The sequence below is a fragment of the Talpa europaea genome (genome assembly GCF_964194135.1).
Source record: "Talpa europaea genome assembly, chromosome: 6".
NCBI lineage: Eukaryota > Metazoa > Chordata > Mammalia > Eulipotyphla > Talpidae > Talpa > Talpa europaea.
The window spans coordinates 25,182,862-25,210,779 of record NC_140072.1 but is presented as its reverse complement, the minus strand read 5'-3'; the positions used below and the strand labels follow the sequence as shown (position 1 = coordinate 25,210,779).

The window sequence follows — 27,918 nt, the reverse complement described above, 5'->3', positions numbered from 1 at the left end:
TGAAAGACAAAGAATGAGGAACTTTTCAGGATTGAAGGAAATTATTAAAGAGAGCTGACAACTGAACACAGTGAGTGACTCTCAAGCAAACCCTGGAATAGAAAAGTGTTTTTTTCTTTTGTCATAAAGGACACTGAGACATCTAGCAAGTCTGACTGAAGTCTCTAGATTAGATAATAGTACTACAGTAATGTTCATTTGCTGCATCTGAGAATTGTACTGTGGGTATATAAGAGAATATTCTTGCTCATAGGAAATACCGTCTCAAATATTTAGCAATAAAGGGACATCCATTCTGTAACTCAGTCTAAAACTTTTCAGAAATAAGACTATATAGAGAATGATAAGGAAATGTGGTAAAATGGGGAATGTGGGTGAAAGAAATACAGAAGTCTTCCTACTGTTTTTGTATTGCCTCAAACTATAAAGATTATGAGTTAAGACATTATAACTCATAGCATTCATTAACTTACACCTGTAAATTCAAATCTCTTCACAATAACCCTAGGCAAGTTAAAACGATTTTACGGTATTTCCTATAGTTCAGATATACAATCATTTTCTGATGCTAAGTGTCAAATTCATAGGGTAGAAAAAAGTGAGAAGCAATATATAACCAAAAAACCTAATTTAGGCTTAAATTTAAACGAGAGATGGATAAATAGACCTAGCTCACACAGTTCTCCTATGAGAATTTGCAGTGCCTCTAAACTCATTTAACTGTATTCTAAAAGTCTTATCTGCAACAAATCATCAGACAAACTATGCCAAATGTAGGTTATTGCCTTAATGATGTACTGAGAAGACAGGAAAACTTCATGTTTCATATTTTTACTGCAGTGGTAGTCTATTAGTTCTAATTCTAATTTTACAGTCTTGGAAACATGGACAGCACTTACAAGCAAATTGAATTTTAAAAAATTATAGGAATTCTCATTTTACCAATTTATATTCATTTTGAAGACTAGACTTTTGGTGTAAGTTGATAGCTAAAATTTTAATCAAAAGATGTATATGTTCTATTGAGTACATTTTCTTTAAATGATGTAATGACAGTGATTTAAAAACTATCCTCAAATTTCCAGTACCCTCAAGGCCCTAAATGAAATAAATGTATGTATGAGTTGAACAGGTCTCACAGAAAATGAAGTACATGATTGATGGCTAGCATTTTTACAAAGAGCTAATATTTGAAAAAATAAAATTATGTTTCATTATATCAAGTTTCTTTTATCAAGGAAATAAGCTAATTATTTTCCTAGGATTTTCCTAATAGGAAAATTTTTATTGTAAAAATACAGCTCATTTTAAGATCTTTAAATTTTATGATGATTTCCTTTCAACAATTATATTTAAAGCCATCCTAGCTTAATAGTCATATTCAAATTGTATAATCTACTACAATGACAGTAAATATAGCATGATAAAACTCCCTTCAGACAATCAATAATGATATAAAATCAGAAGAAAAATGATACTCAACAAAGATTAAAGAGGTGGGGAATCAAATGTTATCATCTCAACAATTACTAGTGTTTATTGAGTTTTTACAGTGTGCTAGTCACTGTTCTAAATGATTTATAAGTTATCTCATTTAATCCTCAAGTTAATGCCACATGGCAGCTCACAGAGACAGGCTTTTCTGGAGGCTGGAGAAAGGGTGTCGGAGAACTGGTTGAGGACACTCAGGCAGCACCTGCTTTCTCTCCCAGTGGAGGACAGGGCACACTGTTCGAGAATCAAAACAGCCCAGTGTTTATGACCATTACCTTAAATGGATGTACGTAAACTGCTGAATGCAATTTAATGTTGGAATGGAATGTGGATGAAAGTTCAAAGTAAAGATTTGTGACAAAGCAATAAATCAGTTCTCATCCCCCCAAGCCAGACAGTTGATTTCACAGAGTTGGATACTCCTCTGAGAAGCCACAAACCTAAGAAAAATAGCCCTGAGACAAGATCTAGGGTACTAGTATAGTTAGATCAAGTTCTACAACCTTGGGCACATATATCAGCAACTTACAGAGAAATGTCTGCATTCCATTTTCCTGTCAATCAATAAACTCTCTGAAACGGGACAGATAAATTCTATTATTCCCACTGGAGATGAGGAAACTAAGACACAGGGAAGTTAACTAACCTGCTAATGCTACATGGCTCAAAGCCTATAAATCCAGGGTGGGAACCCATAGAACAAGAAAAGTACATAGATTTGTATACCCAAGCTCATGGCAGTATTTTTCACACAGGTAGAAGAAACCAAGTATCTATTAATAGATGAACAGATAAAATGTACTACACACATAAAGTGGAATATTACTCAGTCTTAAAAAGGAAGCGCTAGCAAGCCACAACAAAGATGATTTTTGAAGACTTTACATTAAGTGAAATAAGCAAGTCACAAAAAGGCAAATGTCATGGCTCCATTTACATGACACACCCAGAGTAGTCAGATTCACAGGGACATAAAGTGAAAGGGTGCTTAAGACAATTTGCAAAATATGTTATCAGACATATTAATTTTTAACCACTCCTTATTTTTATTGAACTGCCTCAGGAGCTCATATTTTAACATCAAAATAAAGAGAAAATACACCTGGGCAAGCAAGATTAAAGGTGTAGGTCATAGCATCCGAAATAACGAAGATATTATCTATTTCTCTCTGCTTCGATGACTTCAAGTCATAATTTTATGGCACCAAAAAATGATATAATCTCAACCTAAGAACAACATAAAGAATCCAAATAAAGTTAGATTTTGAGTAGTCAGAACAAGAAACCAAGGCATTTAGATGTTGCAGATAAAAGAACAGATCATCCTAAGTATTACCAAATCCAAGACAACACTACTGATCTTTCAACCCAAGGCATTTTAATGAAAATGAATTAGAAGGCAGGGATAAGACATTTTCTGCTGGAGTAGAGAGAACTCCTCAGTGGCAATTAAGAACAGATTCACATCGCATCTCAGAAACCAACTGTACAAACCTAACAAAACACAAAGTCCTGAGCCTCTTAGTATGCTTCTGCCGTCTCATCAGTCACCAGTAGTGGGAAGCAGAGAGCTGCCACAGCTATGAATCAAGAATTCATACACCTGGTCACCTGTCACCCCCATCTTTTCAGGCAAATGAGCTCCAATAGTCACAAGAGCTCTGTAATTTCAGAAACCGGCTTTCCACTCTCGCTCTTCAGGCAGAGCAGAGGGAATTTACTGGTCTATAACAAGGACAGCATCCCCAGTTAATATAGAAGCATTCTGTCATAAGAACAGTGTTAAGACCACAGAGACTGCTTATAGAAATAACAGCACATGGGCCTCCCCAGTGGCACAGCGGTTGAGCGTTGGGTTGTGAAGCTGCCCGCAGTCTCTGCAGCGCCAGTTCAATCCCCGGCTGCTCCCCAGCCACCAGAGGAGGGTCCCACATGGTGCGCAGACCTCTCCTGCTACCCGCTGTTCCCCTCAGCAGTGTACTTCAGTCCTTCTGCCTGCTCTGCTCCCTGCTCTGGCTCTGGTGAATTCTCTCACCCTCCCACGCTTCTGACTGTACCCAGTGCTTGTATAAATAAATAAATCTTAAAAAAAAAAAAAAAAAGAAATAACAGCACAGCTGACTCATGAACAGCACTGGGGTAAAAGGGGATGGGGGAGCCAACTAGTGTGTAGTAAAAACTCTGCCCATAACTCATCGTTGGAACTCCTCATCCGTGGGTTCAGCATCTTTGGATTCAACCAAGTGAAATGCACAGTTGGCTGAATTCAAGAGTGCAGCCACCTGCAGGGAGAAAAAAACCTGCACTCAGTGGACCAGCCCTGTTCAAACCCATGTTGTTCAAGGGTCAACTGTATCTAGAAGGTAAGATCATGCAACATTAGAAAAAAGCTTTCCTAGTATGGAAAATTAAAAAGAAAAAGAAAAGGCTTTCCAGGTCCTTATAATGACATGAAAAAGTATTTCTATTGTTATGAAAACACTGGGAAGAAAAGACAAAGAACAAAACTGTTGTAAATGACCACAACTATGCATTAAAAAGACAGTCACATGGGGCTTGTCTTAGTTATCCAAATTTATTACAATGTATGCTTACACAAAAACAGATAAATAAATCAACAAACGAGAAGATATTAAGAGTCCAGAGTAGACCTAAGTGTAGTTGAGACCTTGACATTAGATATAGAGGGAGCATTACAAAAGTATGAGAAAACTTTGTGATGATTAATTGGAGAAAAACAGAATTAGAACACCCTATATCTTACTGAGTTCTTAAAAATATATTCCACATACAGTTATGGTTTTTTTTGTTTGTTTAAAGATTTATTTATTTATTTATACAAGCACTGGGTACAGTCAGAAGCACTGGAGTGTGAGAAAATTCACCAGAGCCAGAGCAGGGAACAGAACAGGGAGGCTGACGAAACAAACTGCTGAGGGGAGCAGCAGGCGGCAGGAAAGGTCTGCGCACCATGTGGGATCCTCGACTGACGGGGAACGAACCAGCGCTGCAGAGGCTGTGGGCAGCTTCACAACCCAGCGCTCAACCGCTGCGCCACCCGGGAGGCCCCAGTTATGGTTTTAAATATGAATAAAAATTTAAAACTATTAGGAAAGAACTAGAATGCAAATGAGGAATGGACAAAAAAAAATCTAAATAAAATATAAATATAAATCTACAAAATAAAAAAATATGTACCTACAAAAAATCTACAAAATAAAAAATATAAATCTACCAAAAAAAAATCTAAAATACAAGAAAAAAAACCTGGAGAGCTAGTAAATACACTTAATCCTAGGAAGATACAAATTTAAATGAGTAGCATCAGGCTAGTAAAAATTTTTAAGTCTGAATATATCAAGTGTTGAACTGGATGAAGAAAGAAAAACTCTCATTAACTGCGTGTGGGGATATATATTTTTACCATAATGTGCAGAGTAATTTTGTTGCATGTGGTCAAATTCAAAATGAGCACTGCTCTGTTAGTCACCGCTCTCTGGAACTATTTCAAATCTAGTAATAGCCTAGAAAGCTCATGCACGGGCTCAGGAAAGGGACATGTGTTGGAATTTTCAACGTGGCATTATGGGTAAGGAAAAATGTTTCTAAAGCAGTCTAGAGTTCACTGGTAAGAAAATACACAAATAGGGCCTCCCTGGTGTCGCAAAGTTTAGGACACAACCTATGAAGCTATCTGCAGCCTGAGTTCAATTCCCAGCCAGCCAGTTCGATTCCCACATGGCGCCACAGACCTCTCCTGACTTGCCCGCTGCTCCCCTCAGAAGTGTATTTCAGTAGATCTGCCTGTTCTGTTCCCCACTCTGTCTCTGGTGAATCCTCTCACTCCCCCATACCTCTGGCCTGTACCCCAGTTCTTATATGCATAAATAAATAAACCTTAAAAAAAAAAGAAAATACACAAATAATGTGGTGCAGGATATTCATAAAATACTAGATACTATAAAGTACTTAAAATGGATGAACTAGGTATGCATTTATTAATCTCAGTAGTAGGCAAATAGCAAACATTGCAGAGTAGGTTTATGCTAAACAATCAGTTGTTTTTGGATACATAAATACATAGTAAAATACAAAGACATAAACGAGACATACAGCAGATTTATTAGAAAGGCTCTCTCTTGACTAGAGGCAGGGTATTGGGGGTCAGAGGTACAGATAGAGGCCAGGCAATAAGACTAGGGGAGAATATTACAATTTGAGAACTCAACATTAACTAAAATGGCTGAATATTTTTTAGTCCAACAAACTAAAATATTAATAACCTTTGCTTAGGTGACATCGTGTAAAGTTTAATTACATTGTCCCCTGTTTCAATTCTGTAATTTTCTGTTATTGTTGTTTCTAATGCACAAAAAGTCCCTGAAAGGAATTCTAAGAACCGTCTATTCTGGGCAATGAGAACAAAACTTTTGGGGGGTGAGTGGCAGTTGCTATACTGTAGTTTGTAAGTATAGGTCCATTTTAGAATTGGAAAAAATCCTTTTTTCCCAATCTTGTGTGTGCACACACATATAGGCAGTGATTAGATTCCATGTAGTTTTGGCTCACATATACATATACTAACAGGATTTTGAAGGTTTTTATAAATGTGACTTGTACACTGTTCTCCAGTAAAGTACCCTATGGGTTCTTTTTTTTTTTTTTTAAATTATTCAGAGGCATGATACCTCTGAAATTTATTCTTTTTTAAAAAGATTTATTTATTTATTTATACAAGCACTAGGTTATAGTCAGAAGCAGGGAGGGTGAGAGAATTCACCAGAGCCAGAAACAGAACAGGCAGAGTGACGAAATACACTGCTAAGGGGAGCAGCGGGCGGCAGGAGAGGTCTGCGCGCCATGTGGGACCCTCGCTGGAGGCCAGGGATCGAACTGGCGCTGCAGAGGCTGTGGGCAGCTTGGCAGCCCAGCGCTCAACCGCTGCGCCACCAGGGGAGGCCCCCCTATGGGTTCTTACACTACCAAAACACAAAACTATTTTGAAACCCCTAAATATTTATATAAAATGTTAAAGCACTGAGAAGAAAACCTGCTTCTATAAACAACATTTTAGTCCTTGAAAAGAGATAAAGGGTTCCACAATACCTATAGACTATCAATGTTTTATAACGCTTTATTGGCTATAGTGTCCATTTATCTATAGTATGCAAAATTACAAGAAAATGCTATAATGAGAAACAAATTTGGTGTGCATTCCAGAATGAACTTTTACATTATTGTGGCAGCTTGTGGAAAATATGTCAAATTGAAATATAATGAGAAAGCAATAAAATCTCTCATTGTACTCCATTCCATCAGAAAACGAAGTTGAAACTGTCATTACATATAATGAATATTGGTCAAATAACTTCACTGAATCTGTTTTTTCATCTTTAAAATAAGCATCCTACCATGCCTATCTCAAAGGGTTATGGTAATCTAATATAGTAACTTTGATTGGCAAAAACCTGTAGATCTACTTGGCAGGTGCGGAGAAAGCAGCTAGTGCCAAGTCAATGTCCAGGCACAGCAAGCCCTAGTGGTATAATTAAACTGAACAAGGAGAACTTCCTTTGATCACCCACAGAAAAAAGGGAGCATAATCATAATGAAATAATGTAAGAAAACAACCTCCTCCCAATGTATAGACAAAAAACTTTTAAATATGGAAATTGAATAACATGACAACAGAATAACTTCTACAGCAATGGTTTCAAGAGGCAATCCTTTCAATTAAAAAAATTGTAAAGCATTATGTAATACATAGATGGAATACAGTTTAAGGAAAAAAAAAAAAGAACAAAAGTGAAAACAGATGGGTCTGAATGCTGAATGGTGTTCCCCAAAATATTTTTTACCATTTTGTGATAACTGTTGTTCTTACTTGTCTCAGCTCACAAACATAAGTGGTGCATTAGGAATGAGACATCCCGGTTAGCCAACCTGCCAAGCCAAATCACCGCAGTACACAGCAGGGCTATGTGCCAAAATGCTCTCACATCTACAGTGTTGCTATACTGGCTTCAAAACTAAAAAGAGCAAAAGAAATAATATGCCCAAACTTTTAAAAAGCATCTTACCAGAGTGATGTCTCGAGAAGCTGCAGCTGCGCTCATATGCAAACTAGGCTGCCTCACAGAGCTGCTGCAATCAAGGGCACGGGCAAATGTCCCGACAGCCCTGGGGAGAAGAGAGAGAATTAAGGTTGATGCTTTTTTATTTTTTATATTTTCACACACACACACACACACACACACATTTGGGTAGTGAATGAAAAACAGGAGAAAAAACAAATTCTTGGGTGTGTATCAGACAAAGTATTTTCTAGAAGATTTAAGAACTGACAAGTCAATTTGCCACATATTGGCCATTATAATTAAAAAGTAGCCTGTGTGGCATATAGGAGGTAAAGATTATTATGAAATGCCAAGGAGTAAACAATTTGTTGTTCAAATTGTGCTCAAAAATCGAGGAGCGAATAAGCAGCAGTTTCACTATTACAGCAAAGCAAGTTCTGACCACGTTCTTAGCCCAAAATCGGGTAATCCAAGTAACTTTTTTTTCTTGAAATATCAATTTGAAGCAACCTCTTCCTACAAGGAGTCAATATATAACAGATTTCCATTAAAAAAGCAAAACCATTATCTCAGCACTTGCACTCACTACACCCCCTTTGCCAAAGGGCAGCACCACCTGGATTCTAACCACACAGGTTTGTTGTGTTCATGGGAACTTAAACAGAAGAATCACATGTGATTTACTGTTTTCCAGTCTAGCTTCTTTTGTCCAAAATTATGATTGTTGTTTCATTCATAATGCTGGACGTAGCATGTTCATCCCTCCCGAGGTCCCGACCACAGAGGATGATGCCTCTCTCTCCTCCACCTCCACTCTCTGGATGGACAATTGTTTCCTATCTGTGGGTAGCAACAATGGATAGTGCCACCAACACCATCTGTGTAGGTATCTGCTGGTGCAAGGGTATAAGGATGCATTTCTGCTGAGCACATATTTAGTAGTGAAATTTAAGGGCTGTGTATGCTACGCGACAGCAAATAGTTTTCCAAAGCAGCTACACACCAAATGACACTGTCTGCCCCAGCAGGATGTGAGAGCACTGGCTACTCCACTGAGGCGCTGCACTGCTGGTCAATTTTACCATCGTGGTCGGGTGTGCATGGGTCTTTCATTGCAGTGTCTTAATCTCTATTAAGATTTTTTTAAACAAAAATTGAAAAAGACATTGGATGTATCACCTTGGTGCTTCTCATGATAGCTTCAGGGATAAAGGAAACATATGCCCCCTGGCAATCAGGAGAAGGAAATAGAATGAAGACAACTCTGAAACTGCAATGTCCACTAAACAATCCAAATCCGGGCAACCTGTTTGGACTCTTTAGACAAGTGGTTCTACCTTTGGCTCTTTTCTACTCCTGAATCTTCAGTCTTTATTCTACTGACAGGCTCCTTCCCAACAAAGTACATCAAGGCTCTTCACCTAATCACTTCGTGTCTAGGCGAGGGAACTCTGGAGTCTAAACACCTACCTGCCTATTTAACTTCCCTGAGGACAGGCACACAGGTCCAGGTCACACACCTGAAATCTCTTACAAATCCTAAGAATAAATTTCCCCAACACCTCTAGACCATTAACCCTGGCCCTTCCGAGGGACCCAGTAGGAACAGTGAGGCCCAGACAGAATAATGAGTAGTTGTTCTGAGTAGTTGAGGCAAGGCCAAGTCCCCTCTCTCCTAAACCCCAACTTGTTTCCATTCCCCTTTCAACGACTGCACAGGCACCCCCACCTGAAGGCCCTCCGGGGGCCCAGCCCTTAACCATGTCATGAGATAATGTGAAATTCCAAATGTGGACTAAAGGCAACAAAACCTTTATTTATATATATTTATCTATATATATAACATATAGATACACACACACACACACACACACACAACTAGAGAATAAAATGAAGACCCTTGTATTCATGTCCAGATCTACCTGATTTTAATATTTTGCCATGTTTGGTTCATTTATTTAAAGCAATATTACAAATTTTGTTAGATTCCTCTGTATTTATTCCCAGAACTCATTCATTCACACACATACACACACAACCTGTGCCCAGTAATGAAATGACATTATTTACCCATTATGAAAATTTTCATAGGGGATTCTACCGGATGTATCGTCTCTCAACATTACTTGCAAGATTTATCTCATTGCTACATAAAGCTCTAATTTATTCATTTTAATTGAAGTAAGTATTAATGGATCACTGAGTATACCTCCGTTCATCATTTGCTTGCTGGTGTACTTTTAACTTTTTTCTAATTTTCCCACGATCACAATGCTATGCTAATCTCATTTTACTTTCAACTTTGCAGCAACTCCCCCATGAGCATTGCTTATTTTTACAACTGGGAAAAAAAAAAAGGTTTCTAACCCATTCATTTTCTCAAGAAAAGATAAGAGGAAGGAAGCAAGTCAGCCAGACTGAGAGTTCTCAGAGGGGAGCCTGTGCTTAGCAACAGGCCTTCCTCACACACAGGTGTAATCACAGGAATCTGAGGTGTGCAATACTGACAAATGAATAATCTCTGTCCAGACTAACGGAGATCGCTACCTCACTTGAAAATATTAGATTTCATGTGTTGAATTTCCTCTTTGTATTGAATTTCTTCTCTGTAGTAATTAAATTCTACAAGATGTATTTAGTGTCATCTTAGTAAAAATCTATTTTTATTTTTCAAATACAAACTAATGATAATAAATGTTATTATTCAGGAAACAGTGTGATAGACAGCAGGCCTTCTTATACGAACAGAAAAAGCATACAACCGATGAAAAAGACATATACCTATACATTCTTTTATAAAAAGAAAGTTATTTCTTAACTCAGTAGCACCATACTCACCGTGCTACAACTAAAAACTGGTCGATCTGACGATCAGTCAGTGGGCTATTGGGATCCCAAACTTTAACTTCCAACTTCGACTGTTCTCTCTCATCAGATTCTCCTGTCAGAAAACAAAGGAAATAAAGTCTCGTCACTCACAAAGCACACTGTCACATATGGTTGGTGACTGCAGTCACCACAGCATTCAAAATATAAAGTAAGTGGCGATGATCTGAGTATCTTCTCTCAGATAGCAGAGGTACAGCACTCTGTAAACACTGACAATAATACAAACCAACCAACTACAAGATACCGTCTTTTCATCATTAATATTTCCCAAGAAGCTCTACTACATGAGGCACTAAGCCTTTTGTCATAAAGACAAGAGAGTGTGCCTGCCACAAAGACACTATGCTAAAACTTACACATATAAAAAACAAAAACTATGATTCAAAGAGGAAAAAAAAATGTCACCAGAGACATACAGATCTAGCTCTAAGATTCCAAAGATTAGAGGAATTGTTTCACGATGCCATTGCCTTGTGAAGGAGGTGGCATTTCTACTAGGAACTGAAGGGTGTGAATGTACTGGCAGAGAAAGAGGACTTAAAGAAATGAGAACATGAACAATGTTACAGGGCTTTAAAATGCAGGAGAGAAAAGTAGCTCATTTTGTCAAGAGTACATTGAGAGTGTGCCTCCCCGGTGGCGCAGCGGTTGAGTGCTGGGTTGCGAAGCTGCCAGCAGCTTCTGCAGCGCCAGTTCGATCCCCGGCTGCTCCCCAGCCACCGGAGGAGGGTCCCACATGGCGCACAGACCTCTCCTGCCGCCCGCTGCTCCCCTCAGCAGTGTACTTCGGTCCTTCTGCCTGCTCTGCTCCCCGCTCTGGCTCTGGTGAATTCTCTCACCCTCCCGCACCTCTGACTGTACCCAGTGCTTGTCTAAATAAATAAATCTTTTAAAAAAAAATTAGAAAAAAAAAAGAGTACATTGAGGGGAATGAGACGAGGGAGCTAGGAGAAATGAGTTATAAATATACTACTCAAGATGTTACATAGACCGGCTGAATAGATTTCATGTGGAGGTAAAGGGAAGCCCTTGATTTTAGTAGGAATGTAACCAGTCCAAAACCAAGCTTCACATCATACACTTAGCAATGGTACGTATTTCCTCTACAGGGACACTGATGACGATAGATATGGTTTTAAAAGTGATAGCATGGAGCAAAGAGAAGATTTAGGAACATCCGTGATGAGCTGGAGGTAACTGGCAAATTTGAAATCTTGAAATTGTATGCACAGAGTTGGCAATAATAGAAAAAAGGAAACAACAGAGTGAGGGTTGACTACTGATAAAGCAGGATGCTTTGTTTCAGGAATCTCTCGTAGAGAGATGTAACCATCAGGCAGGACTCACTGTCCGGACGAAATACAATAGTGGTAAGTAGACTTGGGCGTCAACTGAAATTCTGATTTACAGCTAAGGATCTCTTATTGAGGCTAAGGGCTGGTTTTATCTGTGTTTCATTTTTGACCACTGCATCTATAACATCAGGAAGAGGGCCTTGCACTGGCTGACAGAGTGTGAAGGTAAACATCTCCTGGGTGACTGACAAACCTAGGCTATGGTTCTAGTCTTAGTGCAGGAGCATGCAGGCATCCAAGGCTGAAACAGAGAATAGCAAAGGGACAATCAGATCTTTCACATGCAGTCTCCTAAGTCAGTCACAGCTGTCTGGTAGGAGGCTTGTCCATTCTGCCCCCTGTTTAAAGGCAGGTCATAGAAGGCCAATTGCAACTCCCAACATAGAGAAGCAGAGCAAGTATTAAGATTAAAGAGATCAAGTGTTTTACAAGGATTTCAGTCTACACTGTTTTTATTTACATTTATTAGCATGTGGAGCCAAGACATTTAACATTTGGTTCACCTTTAAAACACAGTTATAAACCAAAAGTTTACAAATCATTCAAATTTGCTTGAGAAAGGATAACATTATCAATATACTTGCCTCTATCTTCAAATAACACATTTTATTTTATTTTATTTTTAAAGATTTATTTATTTTTGTATAAGAACCGGGGTACAGGCCAGATGCGTGGGAGGGTGAGAGGATTCACCAGAGACAGAGTGGGGAACAGAACAGGCAGACTGACTGAAATACACTGCTGAGGGGAGCAGGAGAGGTCTGCTTCACCATGTAGGATTTTCGCCAGCCGGCCAAAATCAAACCCGCGCTGCAAAGGCTGCGGACACCTTCACAGTGTATCACTCAACCGCCTGCGCCACCAGGGAGGCCCAAATAACACATTTTAACTTAAGATTTTAAATAATGGTTAAAAAGACAGTAGTAGAAAAAAAAAATAAGTCTACATTTGAAATCTGTTTTTTGAAATAATACAAGATAAAATGATGAAGCTGTTTGGTATTAAGCCCCTTTTGTAATATGTACCAGAATGTAAGGAAGGGTAACGAAGGGTAATATAAGCAAGGGTAAAACTGATATTTATGTTTCAAATACAAGGTATTTAAATTGATAAATTTCAATCCTATCCATACTTTCTGGAGCTCACAGTAGAAAGAGAATTCAGTAGAAGAATTTAATTCACTATAAGCAATCAGTGAAATACTCCCAGGTGCATTTCTACTACCACCTAAAATATAATCCCATGGAGTGAGAACAAAAGTAATAAAAACAAATATATATACATATACTCTTCTAGTCAATCTAGACTAAATGATATTTCCTCATTTTGGATTCATCATGTAACTATATATCACAGTTTGATTACTTCACAGAAAAAACCTTTAAGAAGAACTTGAATTAAGTTATTTAGAATATGTGCAACAAAAATCCTAAATTAAGCTAGCAGTAATCGTTGGCATGGTCTTAATAACTATGCTATGAACTCTTTAAGATAACTTGAGTAGATAATAAGGAAGATTTAAAATTTTAAGGATATCACACTTTTACACATGTACTTCAATATAAAATAAAAAAGGATCAAAAGCAGAGATGTAGACTAGTTCATATAATTTATATTTAAGTGTTTAAACATTATTATAATTATGTAGATACTAACATTTACTCAGTGCTTACTGTGTGTTAAGAACCTTTTAGAGCGGTATTTCTCACTCTCTGCACCACTGACACGTTGGGCTAAATACTCTGATCTAGAGGCTACACTGGGCATTATAAGATGTTCAGCAGCATCCCGGTCTCTACTCACTAGACACCAGTTGTATCTTACCCTTCCCCAATTGGTACAACAAGACAAAACTGCCCCAAGTTGAGAATTACTGATCTACATAGTTGCAATCAACTCCTGCTTACACCTTTATGGTATGGGCTGGTATTCTGTAAGTTGGTTAACATTGACCACATGTAGAAAGTATATTCAGCAAATTTACAAACAAAAGTTATTGGGCTTATGGAAAAATAGGATAAAGCTTTGAAAATCTATTAAACTTGGTAACCAAAGAACTAAAAAAAAAAAAAAAAAAAAAAAGCAACAATTATCATAAAAATACCAGTACAGTTACATCTCTGCTGACATTTGCAACAAGCACAAAGGTCTTCCATCCTTTATCTCCTTAAGCCCTAGACTCATGCTTCTCCCACAGATATGTAGGTCATTATGTACGGTGTCAATAAAATTAAAAATAGAATCCAGGATGGGTGTAGGTTTTTAGAACACTGGGAGAAACCTCTTCATAGCCCCTTCATACACAACTGCAAGCTGCCCCACCTAGCAGAGTGGAGAGTGCCACAGATTCTGAGGCTACTAAATCACTCTACTTGCAGTAGGGGAAGGTACTTCTGTAGAATTTCCTTCTTTTTGTTCTTAAACTGCTCATTGGTGAGACTACTTGCTTGGAAAAGCCTGAGATGAACTAACACAATCACTGAACTACACTGACATTTTACTCTTTACTGACTGTGTATGAGCTAATTCATTTTTAAAAAGCATTACTGTAGCTGAAGAAATTATCATTTTTTTAACTCTCAAAGAGAGACCTCCTAAAATTCCCAAACACAAAGAAGTTACTTATTCAGTAGCAACAGACAATGGTGACCAGGTGAGAAGAAACTGTGACAGCTAACATTGAGCGCTGGGGACTGTGGACTGTGCTACAAGAATCACTTCACTTAATCATCACAATATTATGATGTACATAATTATTCCCTTTTTAAAGAGGAAGAAATGGGAAAGTGGAGGGGTTAAATCACTTTTCCAAGGTTATTCAGAACATAGCATAGCCAGGTTTCACCCAAACCTGTGAATCCAGAGTCATTAATTTAATAACTTACGATGATAATAATGCTTTTAAACAGTTACAAATTTTAATTTAATATGCACATAATTTCATTCTTAAAATTCCAGTGTTACAATACAGTTAAAGAATAATTGAAAACGTCCCACGGATGACATCTTCTCTATGAAAAATTTCCTAGGTGGTTTATTCAAAGATTTAAAATCTCAAACTTTTACCTGCCTTTGCAAATGACATATTGATCTTTCTAAATCTCAAGAGTTAGAAGATTAGCGAACATAACAAATTTAAATATTCTGAAGTGACAAAAGGTTTATTCACTAACTGCCACAATCCATCAAGACACACTCAACAAGAAAGCGAGTCTGTAACGCATCCTGGCCCAGTGTGATGCTGCTGGCTACTCAAAATACTAATTCAGGTTTTACATCTCAAGTCAGTGCATGAGATTGGAAAACGGGTCACCAAATGAAATGTAGTCCCTCAAGAGCATCAAATAAGTTAACAGCCACAGACTGCAGCAAATCCTCAGTATCTGTTCATGAATAAGATGTTGTCTACTGGTAATGGCCATGTTTTTCAAATGTGGTTTAACAGTTAGTTTGACTATATTGTCACCCTACACCATTCTCCTCTGGAAATACAAACTTTAGGGAAAAGGGACGGAGGGGATCTTTAAAACTTCAAACATTTTGAATATGCTAAAAGCTAAATGCTTGAAGTTGAAATAACAGTTCAAACTGACTTATTCATTTATACTAAAATATATGATGCTTTTCTTTGTTAAAGATGAATACTTATAAAGCAACAAGTTATAAACTTAAAAACACACTTTATAAAAAAATATATAAAATCTATATAAAAAACAAAAACATTCGCAAAATCCGAGAGCCTCGAACAAAGGGTAAGGTTAGAAAATGTAAAAAGCATCAAAATATCTATTCTCCCCTAAATTAACTTAAAAATTAATGGCAACTCCAATAAAAATAGGAAGGGAAGTTTTTTTCTTCTGGAGTTAGTCAAACTGATTAACAAATTCGTTTGGAAAAATAAGAGGGGAACTAGCTTTACCAGATGCTAACATATACAATCCAAAGCTCCATAATTACAAGTCAGTTACTAAAGCATAAACAAACAGACCAGTGGAACAGAATGAAAACCTCAGAAATAGACCCACATACTGCTAATAGTATAAAAGGATCAATCATGTCCCAAAACAATAAATGATATTAATACATTTGCAATCAGAATCCTAATGAAATCTGGCAGTAAAGAAAATGACTGACAGTTTTTTTTAAAAGCTACTAAGATGAGGCTCCCCAACACCAAGCAATTTTAAAGAAGAATGAGGGGAAAACTTACCATAAAATATATGATAGATAACATAAATTTGGCTCTATCAAACAATGGAATACTGTACAGACAATACTATGGAATTCTCTGTATTTATGTAATGAACAGTCTGGGAGAACATGCTGAATTAATAACAGAGGCTAAGTTTGGGTTAGAAGGAATGACCTGAATATAACTGCATTTTGTACAATTCATAAAGTTTGCAATAAAATAAATTCAAAGACTTAAAAACTGGGGGAAAGCTCCCTCTGCTAAGCTATGTTACAAAAGGACTTCACCATAAGTACTTAAAATTGTGCAAAATTTATTTGGGGACTTTGACTGTAATGACAAGATGGGATTCTAACAGCAGCCTTCAAACTAATTCTCTGAGTACTAAACTGCACTGGAGTACCTTGGGACACTTAGTGAGGCCTCCTCCCTGCAAAGGTCTTATTTTTCTCATTTTATTTAGGGTTATGTACAATATTTCATTGAAAGAAAGGTTTCTTTTGCTCAAAGTTTGTAAGCCACTCACTCAGCAGACTACCAGGAGAAACGTTATGTTAAAAGCAACTAATAGTTGCTAATGAATATAAGATCTATTACATTAATGAATATTTATTTAGTCACATTTTATAAATACAAAGAATGCCCTTGTCAGATAACTGGCATAATTCTCTACATGCTGCAAGCTGTTATGCAACATTCCTTTTGTAATGGAAATTCTTTTTTTTTTTTAAGATTTATTTTTTTATTTATACATACAAGAGCTGGGGTATAGGCCAGAGGTGTGTGGGGGTGAGAGGATTCACCAGAGACAGAGTGGGGAGCAGAACAAGTGGATCTACTAAAATACACTTCTGAGGGGAGCAGTGGGAGAGACAGGAGAGGTCTGCTGTGCCACGTGGGTCAGCTCCTTGGCGGGGGGACTGAACTCATGCCACAGTGGCTGCAAATAGCTTCATAGTGTGGAGAATTAACCCCTTGCGCCACCAGGGATTAGACTTTCAGTGAACATAATGTAGCATGAACAGATATTAATTTGTAACACTGTATGTCTAAAACATATATAACCTTATAAGCCAATGTTACTTCAATAAAAATAAATTTTATGTTTAACTTTTTTTTTCATTTTTATTTATGTATTTTTACATTGTCCTTCACTTTTGTACAATGTTTGATTTCTCCTCTCAGGAGTTTTTCCCATATAATTACCACCACCAAGGCCCCCTTGAGCAGTCACCATGGACTCTGGTGCTCTTTTGCCTCCCGTTTTGATGCTTTTCCCTCTCCCTCCCCTGCTGAATGTCTCCTGATTCATAGTTTGCCTACTAGTTTTGTCTTTTAATAAAAAAATATTTTATTAACTCCATTTTACCTGCAAGGTTCTTACGCTTGAAACCCTCAAGTCCTAGAAAACTATAGAATAACTTACTGTCTTTCATGCTTTGTTTTGATTACTAAAATAATGTTTTTTTAATTTCTAAGTGAGACAGATAAGCTTTCCAAATTATGTCACTCTAACTGGCCTTCCTTTACATTTTTCAGGGCAAATATCATTATCTAGTTTTTCAGAAAAATGGGAACTTGTGGAACTGACATTTCTGCCCACTGTTACTTGAAACATCCCAACTTCATTGCTTAATTTGTCATTACCTTAGCTGTACACAAAAATTTGGGGGCTTTCCACAAATTTGCTGACTTACATTCACTGCTCAAGAGAGAACCACACTAGGGCCTCCCCGGTGGCGCAGCGGTTGAGCGCTGGGTTGCGAAACTGCGCGCGGCCTCTGCGGCGCCGGTTCGATCCCCGGCTGCTCCCCGGCCACCAGAGGAGGGTCCCACATGGCGCGCAGACCTCTCCTGCCGCCCGCTGCTCCCCTCAGCAGTGTACCTCGGTCCTTCTGCCTGCTCTGCTCCCCGCTCTGGCTCTGGTGAATTCTCTCACCCTCCCGTGCTTCTGACTGTACCCAGTGCATGTATAAACAAAACAAACAAACAAACCAGCAAACAAATAAATAAAGCATGCCTCTATTAAAAAAAAAAAAAAAAAAAAAAAAAAGAGAGAACCACACTAGCTCAGAAAATATGAGATTTTGAGTCAAAAAATAAAATGGCATATAAGATAACATGAGTGACATGTGTGATCACATGTAACTGTTCACCAGATTACATGGCCACTTCAGGTAGCTGTAAAGGCACAAGTGTGTCCCATAAAAACTCAAGTTCAACAACGCTAACATTCTTAAAGTTATACCTAAAAGAAAAACACAGCCAGGAAAATCATAAACATGAATAAATGATGAAATAAAATATTTTCTGTTGTTAACTGTTACTTTTCTAATATTGGAAGAACTACTAATTCTTTAACTTTTGCCTAAAAGTTGTTTCGCTCCCATATAAAGAAAACAACATTCAAGTTTTAAGATATATTTGTTTTCACAGGTGTTGAAACCTGAAGAAAAACATACCTTCTAAGAGCATTTCTGGAATGTCTGCTTGATATCTAGGTCCCACTCTGATTTCACCTTTGTCAGCTAATAGTGTTTTCACTGAGGGGTCATAGACCAATGAATAGAAAAAGGAATCCTGAAAAATAATGACAGAAAATATCTAGGTAAACTTAATTCCTTATACTTTTTATAAAGAAATAAATTGTCACAATGAAACTATTTACTTCAGAGCATGTACAAATTGTCGTATTGGAGAATAATTCCTAAATCCCTAAGGAGAGCATGATGTTATTGCCATCATGTAAAACAGTTTAAAATTAAATCAAGCCAAAACAAATAGCTGACCATAAATGCATATTACAAAGTTTCATTATTTTTATTAGTTTAAAAGACAACCATTTAACTACTCTAAAACAGGATTTTGAAAAGCCAGTAAAGTTAAGCTATAAATCAAAGGCAGGACACCTGGAATCACATAATCATTTAAACTTCTAATCACATAATCATTTAAACTTCTAAGCCCAAAACAAACAGTAAAGGTAGCTTTATAGATACCAGGAGCTCTGATTTTTGGAGTGTGCATCCCATATTTTATCAAAAAAAATTAAAATGCACACATATCTCACTTTAAATAAATGATATTACAGTTAAGCTTACATGTGGTTTACTAATTAAAATGCCATATTGCATAATTTAATTAAACACTAATAATAAGTCTGTAATTCTTTAAATTCTGTAGCAATCATATTTATATACAGATAGGCATATAAATTTAACTTTACATGCCACTAAGATCAATACATCCAGCTAACTTTCCCACAGTTCCTTAAAAAACAAGAATGCTCTAGTAGCTAAGCCTCATGAATAAAATGCCCTGGCCACTAGTCCTTTGCTGAATTCTGCACAAACAGTGGAGGTCATTTAAACCAGCAAAGTCCTGTCTCTGCTTCCCACTGTAATTCTAAAGGTCATCTACTGCATGACTCTTGTAAGGGGCTATCCCTACCATCAGCACCTTACTAAGACCCAGCTGAGCACGGCGCAAATAAGAAATAATCTGTCAGATGGTAAATCTCTCTCCTCTCTAGGTCTTGCAGACTGAAAAATGGGAGGGAGAAAACTAGAGATGGCAGTATCATCTCTTGAAGAACTCTAGCGCTGTGTTTCACTCATGGATCACTGTGTCAGGAGGAAAGATTAAATAGCAAAAAATGTTTAAAAGTCACACCAGTGTGACAATTTATGCATGTAAAGAAATGCCATCTAAGGGAAACAAAAAAATATCAGTGGGGATATATAAACCAACCTGCTAAAATGGATAATGTGAGAATTCAGTATGTAATCATTGTTTTTTGACATTGTTTTCTGACCTAGTAACAGAAAGTTACTATGTAACTAAAAGCTACTGCCACAGGCTCAAACTGCATCAAACTTAAAAGTATAATTTATAGTAAATTGAAATGCAATTATCATTTAGGTCCACATAAGTTGCTTAGACATGGAGATTTACATGTATTGATAACAAAATATTCAAAATGTTCAGTAAAAAAAGGGAAAGAGTTCCAAAATTTGCTTAATGTGCCAATTTTAAAAATATTGTATTTTAAGAATACAGAGTTAGAAAGTTGCCCTTTCACTGGAGTTTTGGTGGAGGGTGAGTGAATCAGGTGTACATTAATATGGAGGGTGAGGTTGTCCTCCCAAAATTAGTTATGCAAAAATTGGAAAATCAAAAAATTTATTTATTAATGCCTTTTGAGTTACCATCTTCAAACATAACAATCTCAAGAGTTTAATCTGATTGAAAAACAGGACAGATTTCTATCAAGGAAAGCATTATAATAATAAAGTAAGTAGTCTAAATCACAAAAGTATTTTTGAAATTTAACATAATGTAAGCAGTTTTGGTTACCCTAAACTGCCCCTCCTACCAAATTAAAAAAAAAAGTTTCCTTAAATATACTGCTATAAAGTCAGTTTGACTCAAAGGCTGAGAGACTGATGAAAGAACTTAGGGGTAAAAAAATCAAGAAAAATCAAGAAAGTAAGAAAAAATTTCTTTGCAAATGTTTATCTACTACAGACCTTTGCAAATATTTATATACTATAATCTTTAGACTATACAACAAATTAGCAGGCAAAAAAGAATAGTTAAAAGGAAAAAAATCTCTCTTAGCAGCCAAATGCACTAAAATAAAATATACTTCAACATACTAAGTGTTTCCTTTTATTTCTGTCTCTATGAACTAATGCCAAATTTCTCAGCATCATATTCAAATTATTATCCATCATTCTGTTGAACTGACAATAAATCCTCCTTCTTATTCTAAATGTCAAAAGCCTAAGTTATAAAAATTATTAATCTTTTTCCTGCCTGAGTATTTACTTTTCTTTTTCTTCATAGATATTTCTAAAGCATAGTATTATAACAATCTTTTTTTCTGGTTGAGTATATGAAATTTTTTTTAAAGATTTATTTATTTATTTATTTATGCATACAAGAGCGGGGGTATGGGCCAGAGGTACGGGAGCGTAGGGGGGTGGTGAGAGGATTCACCAGAGAGTGGAGAGCATAAAAGGCAAATCCACTGAAATACACTGCTGAGGGGAGCAGCAGGCAAAACAGGAGAGGTCTACTGTGCCCTGTGGGTTAGTTCCCAGGCAGAAGATCGAACTTGTGCAGCAGTGGCTGCCAATAGCTTGATAGTGCTGAGGCCTAACCCCTTGCACCACCAGGGAGGCCCAAGTATATGAAATTTTTTAAAGGAAATATGTCTATTTAATTCTTTAAAAAAACAACACATGTAATAAATATTTTGGGAAAATAAAAATAGCATGAGAAAATGAAGGTTAAATACTGAAACATCACCAAAATAAAATATTTTCCCATAATCAAATGATAAATCACATAAAAGTGCAAAAATGCAATACTGTTTTACAAGAATTTCTTCCCTTCAATGAAGTACTTGCTTAAATTTAACTTGTGAAAAACACATCAGAAATGTCTCTTGTTGACATTTTCAGAAAGAAGTATTTTTATTAACAAAGCTTATTAGGTTTCCAGGAAAGAAAACAGATCACCAAAAATAAAATCTCATTTGGAAAAAGTTTGCAAGTTATTTAAAAAATAGCAAAAGCAGAAAACATGGAGGACCAAATAAAGGCACTTATTTCATAAAAACAATAATATATCTGCTACGAACTAAATCATGTACTTCATTAAACTTTATAAAAACTTCCATTACCTGTGGCCTCCCTGGTAGCGGAAGGGGTTAAAAAACAACCTATAAAGCTATCCACAGCCACTGCAGCATGAGTTCAATCCCCACCCCCGCCAGGTGACCATGTGGCGCAGCAGACCTCTCCTGACTTGCCTGCTGCTCCCCTTGGCAGTGTGTTTCTGTCAATCTGCCTGTTCTGTTCCCCCCTCTGTCTCTGGTGGATCCTCTCACCCCCCACACCTCTGGCCTGTACCCCAGTTCTTGTATGCATAAATAAATAAATCTTTAAAAAAAAAAAAAAAAACTTCCATTACCAAATCAAAAAAGATAGTGAGATACAGGAATTTTTGCCAACTTTTCTTTCAGTTAACCAGAAACATTTAATTACCCAAATGCATTCTGGTAAAAATAATTTTATTATTACTATTGCTATCAAGGGGCTCTAATTAGCTACAAGAAGAAGTAAATTCAAAAGTACTGGCTTCATGTGAATTAAAAGGGGGAAACAAGTGTAACTGTTAGTTACCTCTTTATCAAGATATGACAGTACTGACTCTGTCTCATTCAGAAGGGCAACACTGCATTTTCCCCTGTCAAAAGAAGGAAAAAGTGAGTAAATGAGGGAGAAACCACCTCACCTTCACAATGATGACATATACAAAGCTGATAATATTCAAAATATATTAAGAAATTAGATAACAGCTGGGAATATATACATAAATACATAGACACACTTTGCGATCCTAATGTTACGTAACCTAAAAATAAGATTTTCTGTAGATGTTTATTAAGAGGCTAACCTGTGGAAGGAACTGTGTTAGATAGTAAATTCTCATAACAAAAAACTTCACAGGCATTTCCTAAGTATTCAAGGGAAAAAATTATAATGTAACTGCAGATGAAGTGTCAATTTCTCAATCTATAAAAGGTTAATATAAGGTAATTTTAAATAAGAGAACTTCAAATCAAGACATCACCATGCAAACTGATGCATAAAGTAACACACATTCATATCAGGATTAACTAATTTATATCAATAATGAAAAGCTCTAAAGACTAGTTAAAATTTAAACACAATGAACTACTTTCTATACAACAAGAGGCAAAATAAAGATCTACAGATCCACAAACCTTGAAGTCTAACAGTATTTTACCTCTGGTAATAGCCCTGAATGTGAGTTTGAAAATGATGCTTATTTAAAAAAGCTTGTCTAGATTTCAGAAAAATTAAGGTTATCCATGTAGGAATATTTATTACAAGCACTTTTAAAATTTTTCTCACCAGTCTGAAAAATTCAGTTCAGCTACAAATTTGATAGATAATTTTGACAGATTATTCCAGTTAAAAGTATTGGTCAAAGCACACAAAATATTTTTAAATGTCATAATATAATTTGATTTTCTAAACTAAAGTCATTATTTCCTCTCCACAAAAAAAAACAAAACCAAATATATCACATATACATTAAATAGGAAGCTCGAAGAGTCACTGTTGAATTATCAGAATGAGATACAATGCAAAAGAAAAAAATTACCAAAAGCACAAAAAAATAGCAAGAGTTAAGTGCTATCACATAGTTTAAATTATAATTTTCTAAACATCTTACAACTGATAGTCCTTAATTAAAATAAAAAATCTCCCTTCTTGAAACAACATTTTCTGGTACTCATCTTAGGTCAGTGACACTTCAAAGAATTCCTCTGAGACCATCTGGTATTTCTATATTATCCTATAAAATTTCTAATTTTATTACCAGGATTAGGATTATAAAGGTTTGTTTTTCTAATATATATATTCATATTCCTGAAGTATTACAATTAACATTATTATTTCTGTACACATAACAACATTCAAAATCAACATTTACCTAACATGCACTCATGAAAGACAGAATTATGAGCAGAGAAATCGCTATTTTGCTATTAGCACATCTACAGCTGTCACAGAAGAACTTCTATGACCTGTGAATACAAAGCAAGCTTACGTAATAAATGGAGTTTCCAAAAATAGTTCTCATTTACTTTTTTTGCCTCAATACTCTGGTTTCTCTGAAATCTTTCCCCATTTACTTTTTTCCTCAATAAGAGCTGACAAAGCATTATTTCTAATTCTTAATACTTAATCACCTAGAACAAATAGTCTTTGTAAATGTCTCTAAAGTCAGGTTGTTGTTTTTAATGTGGAGGGGCAAAACTGCTGAATGTTATTTTAATAAATGCCACTTTAAATACCTGAATTTTAAGGGTTACAGATACTGAAACCTCATACAAACAATACAGCATACTTCATACTGTCTGAAATAATGAAAGAATTTAAATTGAATCATTATTTCCATAATTACCTTAAGACACAAAGAAATGCTGGTTACACTGTTTTATAGGCACAACATGGGCCTCCCTGGTGGTGCAAGGGGTTAAGCACCGAAGCAATCCAAAGCTTCTGCAGCAGCCAGGGAGCAACCCACATGGAGCAGCAGACCTCTCCCATCTCGCCCACTACTCCCCTCAACAGTGTATTTCAGGCAGTCTGCCTGTTCTGTTCCCCACTCTGTCTCTGGTAAATCCTCTCATCCCCTGCATCTCTGGCCTGTACCCCAGCTCTTGTATGCATAAATAAATAAATCTTTAAAATATATATATATATAGAGAGAGAGAGGGGGGGGGGCACAACATAATTACAAAATCAATAGGATACCACAATCTAAAATACACATTATTTTTTGGAATATAGCTTTTATGCAAAGATGAAATAGAAAACTTTAGATTTTAATTTTTCTTTACTGCAACTGTAGTGTACTTTCCCCTAAATTAAAAATGAAAAACCAGATTCTTCTTCTCCTAAAGCGTCTAGGTGATCTCTGAAAATAAATCTTTAAAAAAAAAAAAAAGTAGCAGTAGTTCAAATACTTGTGTTCACAGTAAGAAGGCTGGTAATACTGCCTAGGCCATCAAGGCGATGCATGTCCCAGAAGCCACCAAATATTGGATGCAGCATGTATTCCATTCTGCTGTTACATGGTGGAGTTAGGTGTTAGGAGTTAGGTGGGCCCAGGCCAAACAAACACTGGGGTTGGACTCAGTGTCAGAGTCCAAAGGGTTCTGAAGTGTTACTGCACATGCTTAGCAAATGCAGAGAGTGATGCTCAACTTGAAGGTTTAGATATATAGATTCTGTGGTCAAGCACATCCAGGTGAACAAAGGTCCCCTCCCCCACAAGATGTGTGTCACAGAATTTACAGAGTTTATGGCTGGATTAACACACATGTGTCCTCCCTGCCACACTGAGATGGCATTTACTGAGGAAGAGCAGACTATTCCTAAACCAGAAATGGAGCCTGCAGAAGAAAAAGAGGTCCCACAAGAAATAAAAACTTAGGCCCAGGAATAAATTCTGCATAAAATAAACGCAAATGAAAGCAGGAAAAAAAATGAAAACCCAAAACTGAAAATTTTCATGTAAATTAACAGCTAACACAAAAGTAGGAGGCTGAGTCAGAATTCTTTTGTGAAATAAATACGAATATATAATTAAGAATCGAGAATTGTTGGGCCTCCCCTGGTGGCGAAGCGGTTGAGCACTGGGCTGCGAAGCTGCCTGCAGCCTCTTCAGCGCCGGTTTGATCCCCCCCAGCTGCTGGCGAGGGTCCCACATGGCGCGCAGACCTTTCCTGCTGCCCGCTGCTCCCCTCAGCAGTGCATTTCGTCGGTCTGCCTGTTCTGTTCCCAGCTCTGTCTCTGGTGAATTCTCTCACCCTCCCAGGCTTCTGACTGTACCCAGAGCTTGTATAAATAAATAAATTAATCTTTAAAAAAAATTTTTAAAAAAATAAAGAATCAAAAATTGTTGATAAATATAATTTTAAAAGAGATTTAAGGTGTTGACTTCCTGTATGCCAAACAAATCTTGGCTCATAGATAAAAACCTAAGTTGCAAGCTAACCCCAAACTAATGGATTTATTGTCAATTTCTGAATACAGATAACCCAACTGATTTATATTGAATCACAAACAATAATTCTAATTGTTCTTTTCCACAATATTTCAGTCCTTCATGAATGACATTCTCAGCTAAAACATGATGAAATAAAACACATAAAAGGCCATAGCACAAAGGGTGGTTAATCCAGGTCTGTAAATATTAATACTGCTATTTTCCAGGGAACCACATAGGAACTCTGAAATCCAACAGATCACATACCTTCTCACAGATAATTAAGAAGTTTAAAAAATATACTTTCGGCCTCCCTGGTGGTGCAAGGGGTTAAGCACCATACTATGAAGCAATCCGCAGCCTCTGCAGCACAAGTTCAAACTCCCGCTGGCCAGAGAGAAACCCACATGGTGCAGCAGACCTCTCCTATCTCACCTGCTGCTCCCCTCAGCTGTGGCCTGTACCCCAGCTCTTGTATGCATAAACAAAGAAATCTTTAAAATACACACACACAGTTTTGGAGACTGTGCAGGTTGCTGAGACAGAGAGACATGAATAAATAAGACACAAAATAGTTCCATGCTGAAGGGCAGCTGCTGATCAGTCTGAAACCTGCTATTTGCTTAACAGGAAGTCCAGTATAATCCCACTGCCTCAAAGTCATATGTAAATATGTGCATACAGCTTATATAATGCTTTTATCTCAAAATGCCACCTATTTGTATAAATGAAAAAAACTAAATCTTCGTCCATTTCCCTGAGGTTCATACAACTTTTGGAATGGCTCTGGACTACCCCACTGTTTGGAATACATGCAAATTTCTCAGTGCCACACCACACTTACTGAATCAAAATACCTTGGAGGGGGTGGGTACAGGACTCTAGGTTATTAACAAGGATCACATGTGATCTTTAGACACAACGAGCTTGGGAAACTAGGCTCTTTCAACTTTTCTTGTTCAATGAAAATCATGACTGAGGCATTTTTCTCACTGACCTTAACTTCTGCCATATTTAAGTTCTTCATTTCCCAAACCCTGGTGGCATAATCTGGCATTTATGTACACTGGATAGGCAAGCCCTAGACCTGAGGGTATCAATTCCTTCAAAGTTTTTTGTTTTTAAGATTAATTTATTTATTTATATAAGCACTGGATACAGTCAAAAGAGCGGGAGGGTGAGAGAACTCACCAGAGCCAGAGCGGGGAACAGAACAGGCAGACCAACGAAACACACTGCTGAGGGGAGCAGCGGGCGAGGCAGGAGAGGTCTGCATGCCATGTGGGACCCTCGCAGGCGGCTGGGGTTCGAACCGACGCTGCAGAGGCTGTGAGCAGCCTCGCAGCCCAGCACTCAACCGCTGCGCCACCAGGGGAGGCCCAATTCCTTCAAAGTTTTAAGGGAAAATCATTTCAACCCAAAATTCAATAGCAAGCAAAACTACCTACCATGAAAGAGGAAATAAATTATCTATGAATTTCATTTCAGAATAGCATAGGATGTAATATAAAATATGTGAAGGAGAAACTGATCTATCTGATAGAGTTGAGAACCTCTGCTGTAAGGTATTATACACTAAAATATAAAACTAAAACTAAGAATCAGAACAAAAAATCATAGAAGTCTTCCAACGAGCACATACAGAAAAGACAGTGTAATTAGAGTATCACCCCTGTCTAACAATGATGAATGAATCTCTACACAATAATCAAATGTCAGCAACAGTCAGAAAAGAAATATCACATACCTTCTGATGTACAATATCATACCTATGAAGAACTTGTTTCTTGCAAAGAAGGGAAGGGAGGGAGGAACTGAACTATACCCTCTATCTATATTTATTCACCAATTCAAGAAAATATGAGGGAGAGCAAAACATAGGGATATAATCAGTAAAAGCCACACAGTAAGAAACCAAACTCATTCAGTCAACTGATAACAGCAAGGAAGAAAAGAGAGAGAAAGGAAAAAAGGACGATTCGCTTTTCCTCTCCTATTGACTTGGCACCGCTCTACTCTCTACCATGCAGTGGGGCCTTCATCAAATATCAAGTGGGATTATTTATGTAGATCTGATCTGGCTTTTCTATTCTGTCCCGTGTATTTTTTCTTATCCTAATTATTGTAAGTACACAGGTGTCTCAACAGCTAATGGCATACGCCTTTACCACTTTGGTTCTATGGGCCTGACTTTGTCAATGGTTTCAAACATTTGGGTCTCGAGATCGCTTCACATTTCTAGAACTATTAAGGAACTCAAAGAACTTTTGTCTCTGCTGTTATAAATTAAAATTGAGGGGAAAATTAACATTTA

The 27,918-nt window shown here is 37.0% G+C and overlaps 1 protein-coding gene across 2 annotated transcripts in view; it reads right to left on the bottom strand.

Annotated features, from left to right (window-relative positions):
• MTA3 (metastasis associated 1 family member 3) overlaps positions 1-27,918 on the bottom strand; it is a gene marked incomplete at both ends in the record, with an annotated part of 118,080 nt that overhangs the window by 31,419 nt on the left and 58,743 nt on the right. For both annotated transcript variants that reach the window (XM_084235737.1, XM_084235738.1), the window contains 4 exons: positions 7,575-7,674; positions 10,410-10,512; positions 18,470-18,587; positions 22,199-22,262. In XM_084235737.1, coding sequence (XP_084091863.1) covers positions 7,575-7,674; positions 10,410-10,512; positions 18,470-18,587; positions 22,199-22,262 — 385 coding nt within the window. The remainder of the gene's footprint in view (positions 1-7,574; positions 7,675-10,409; positions 10,513-18,469; positions 18,588-22,198; positions 22,263-27,918) is intronic.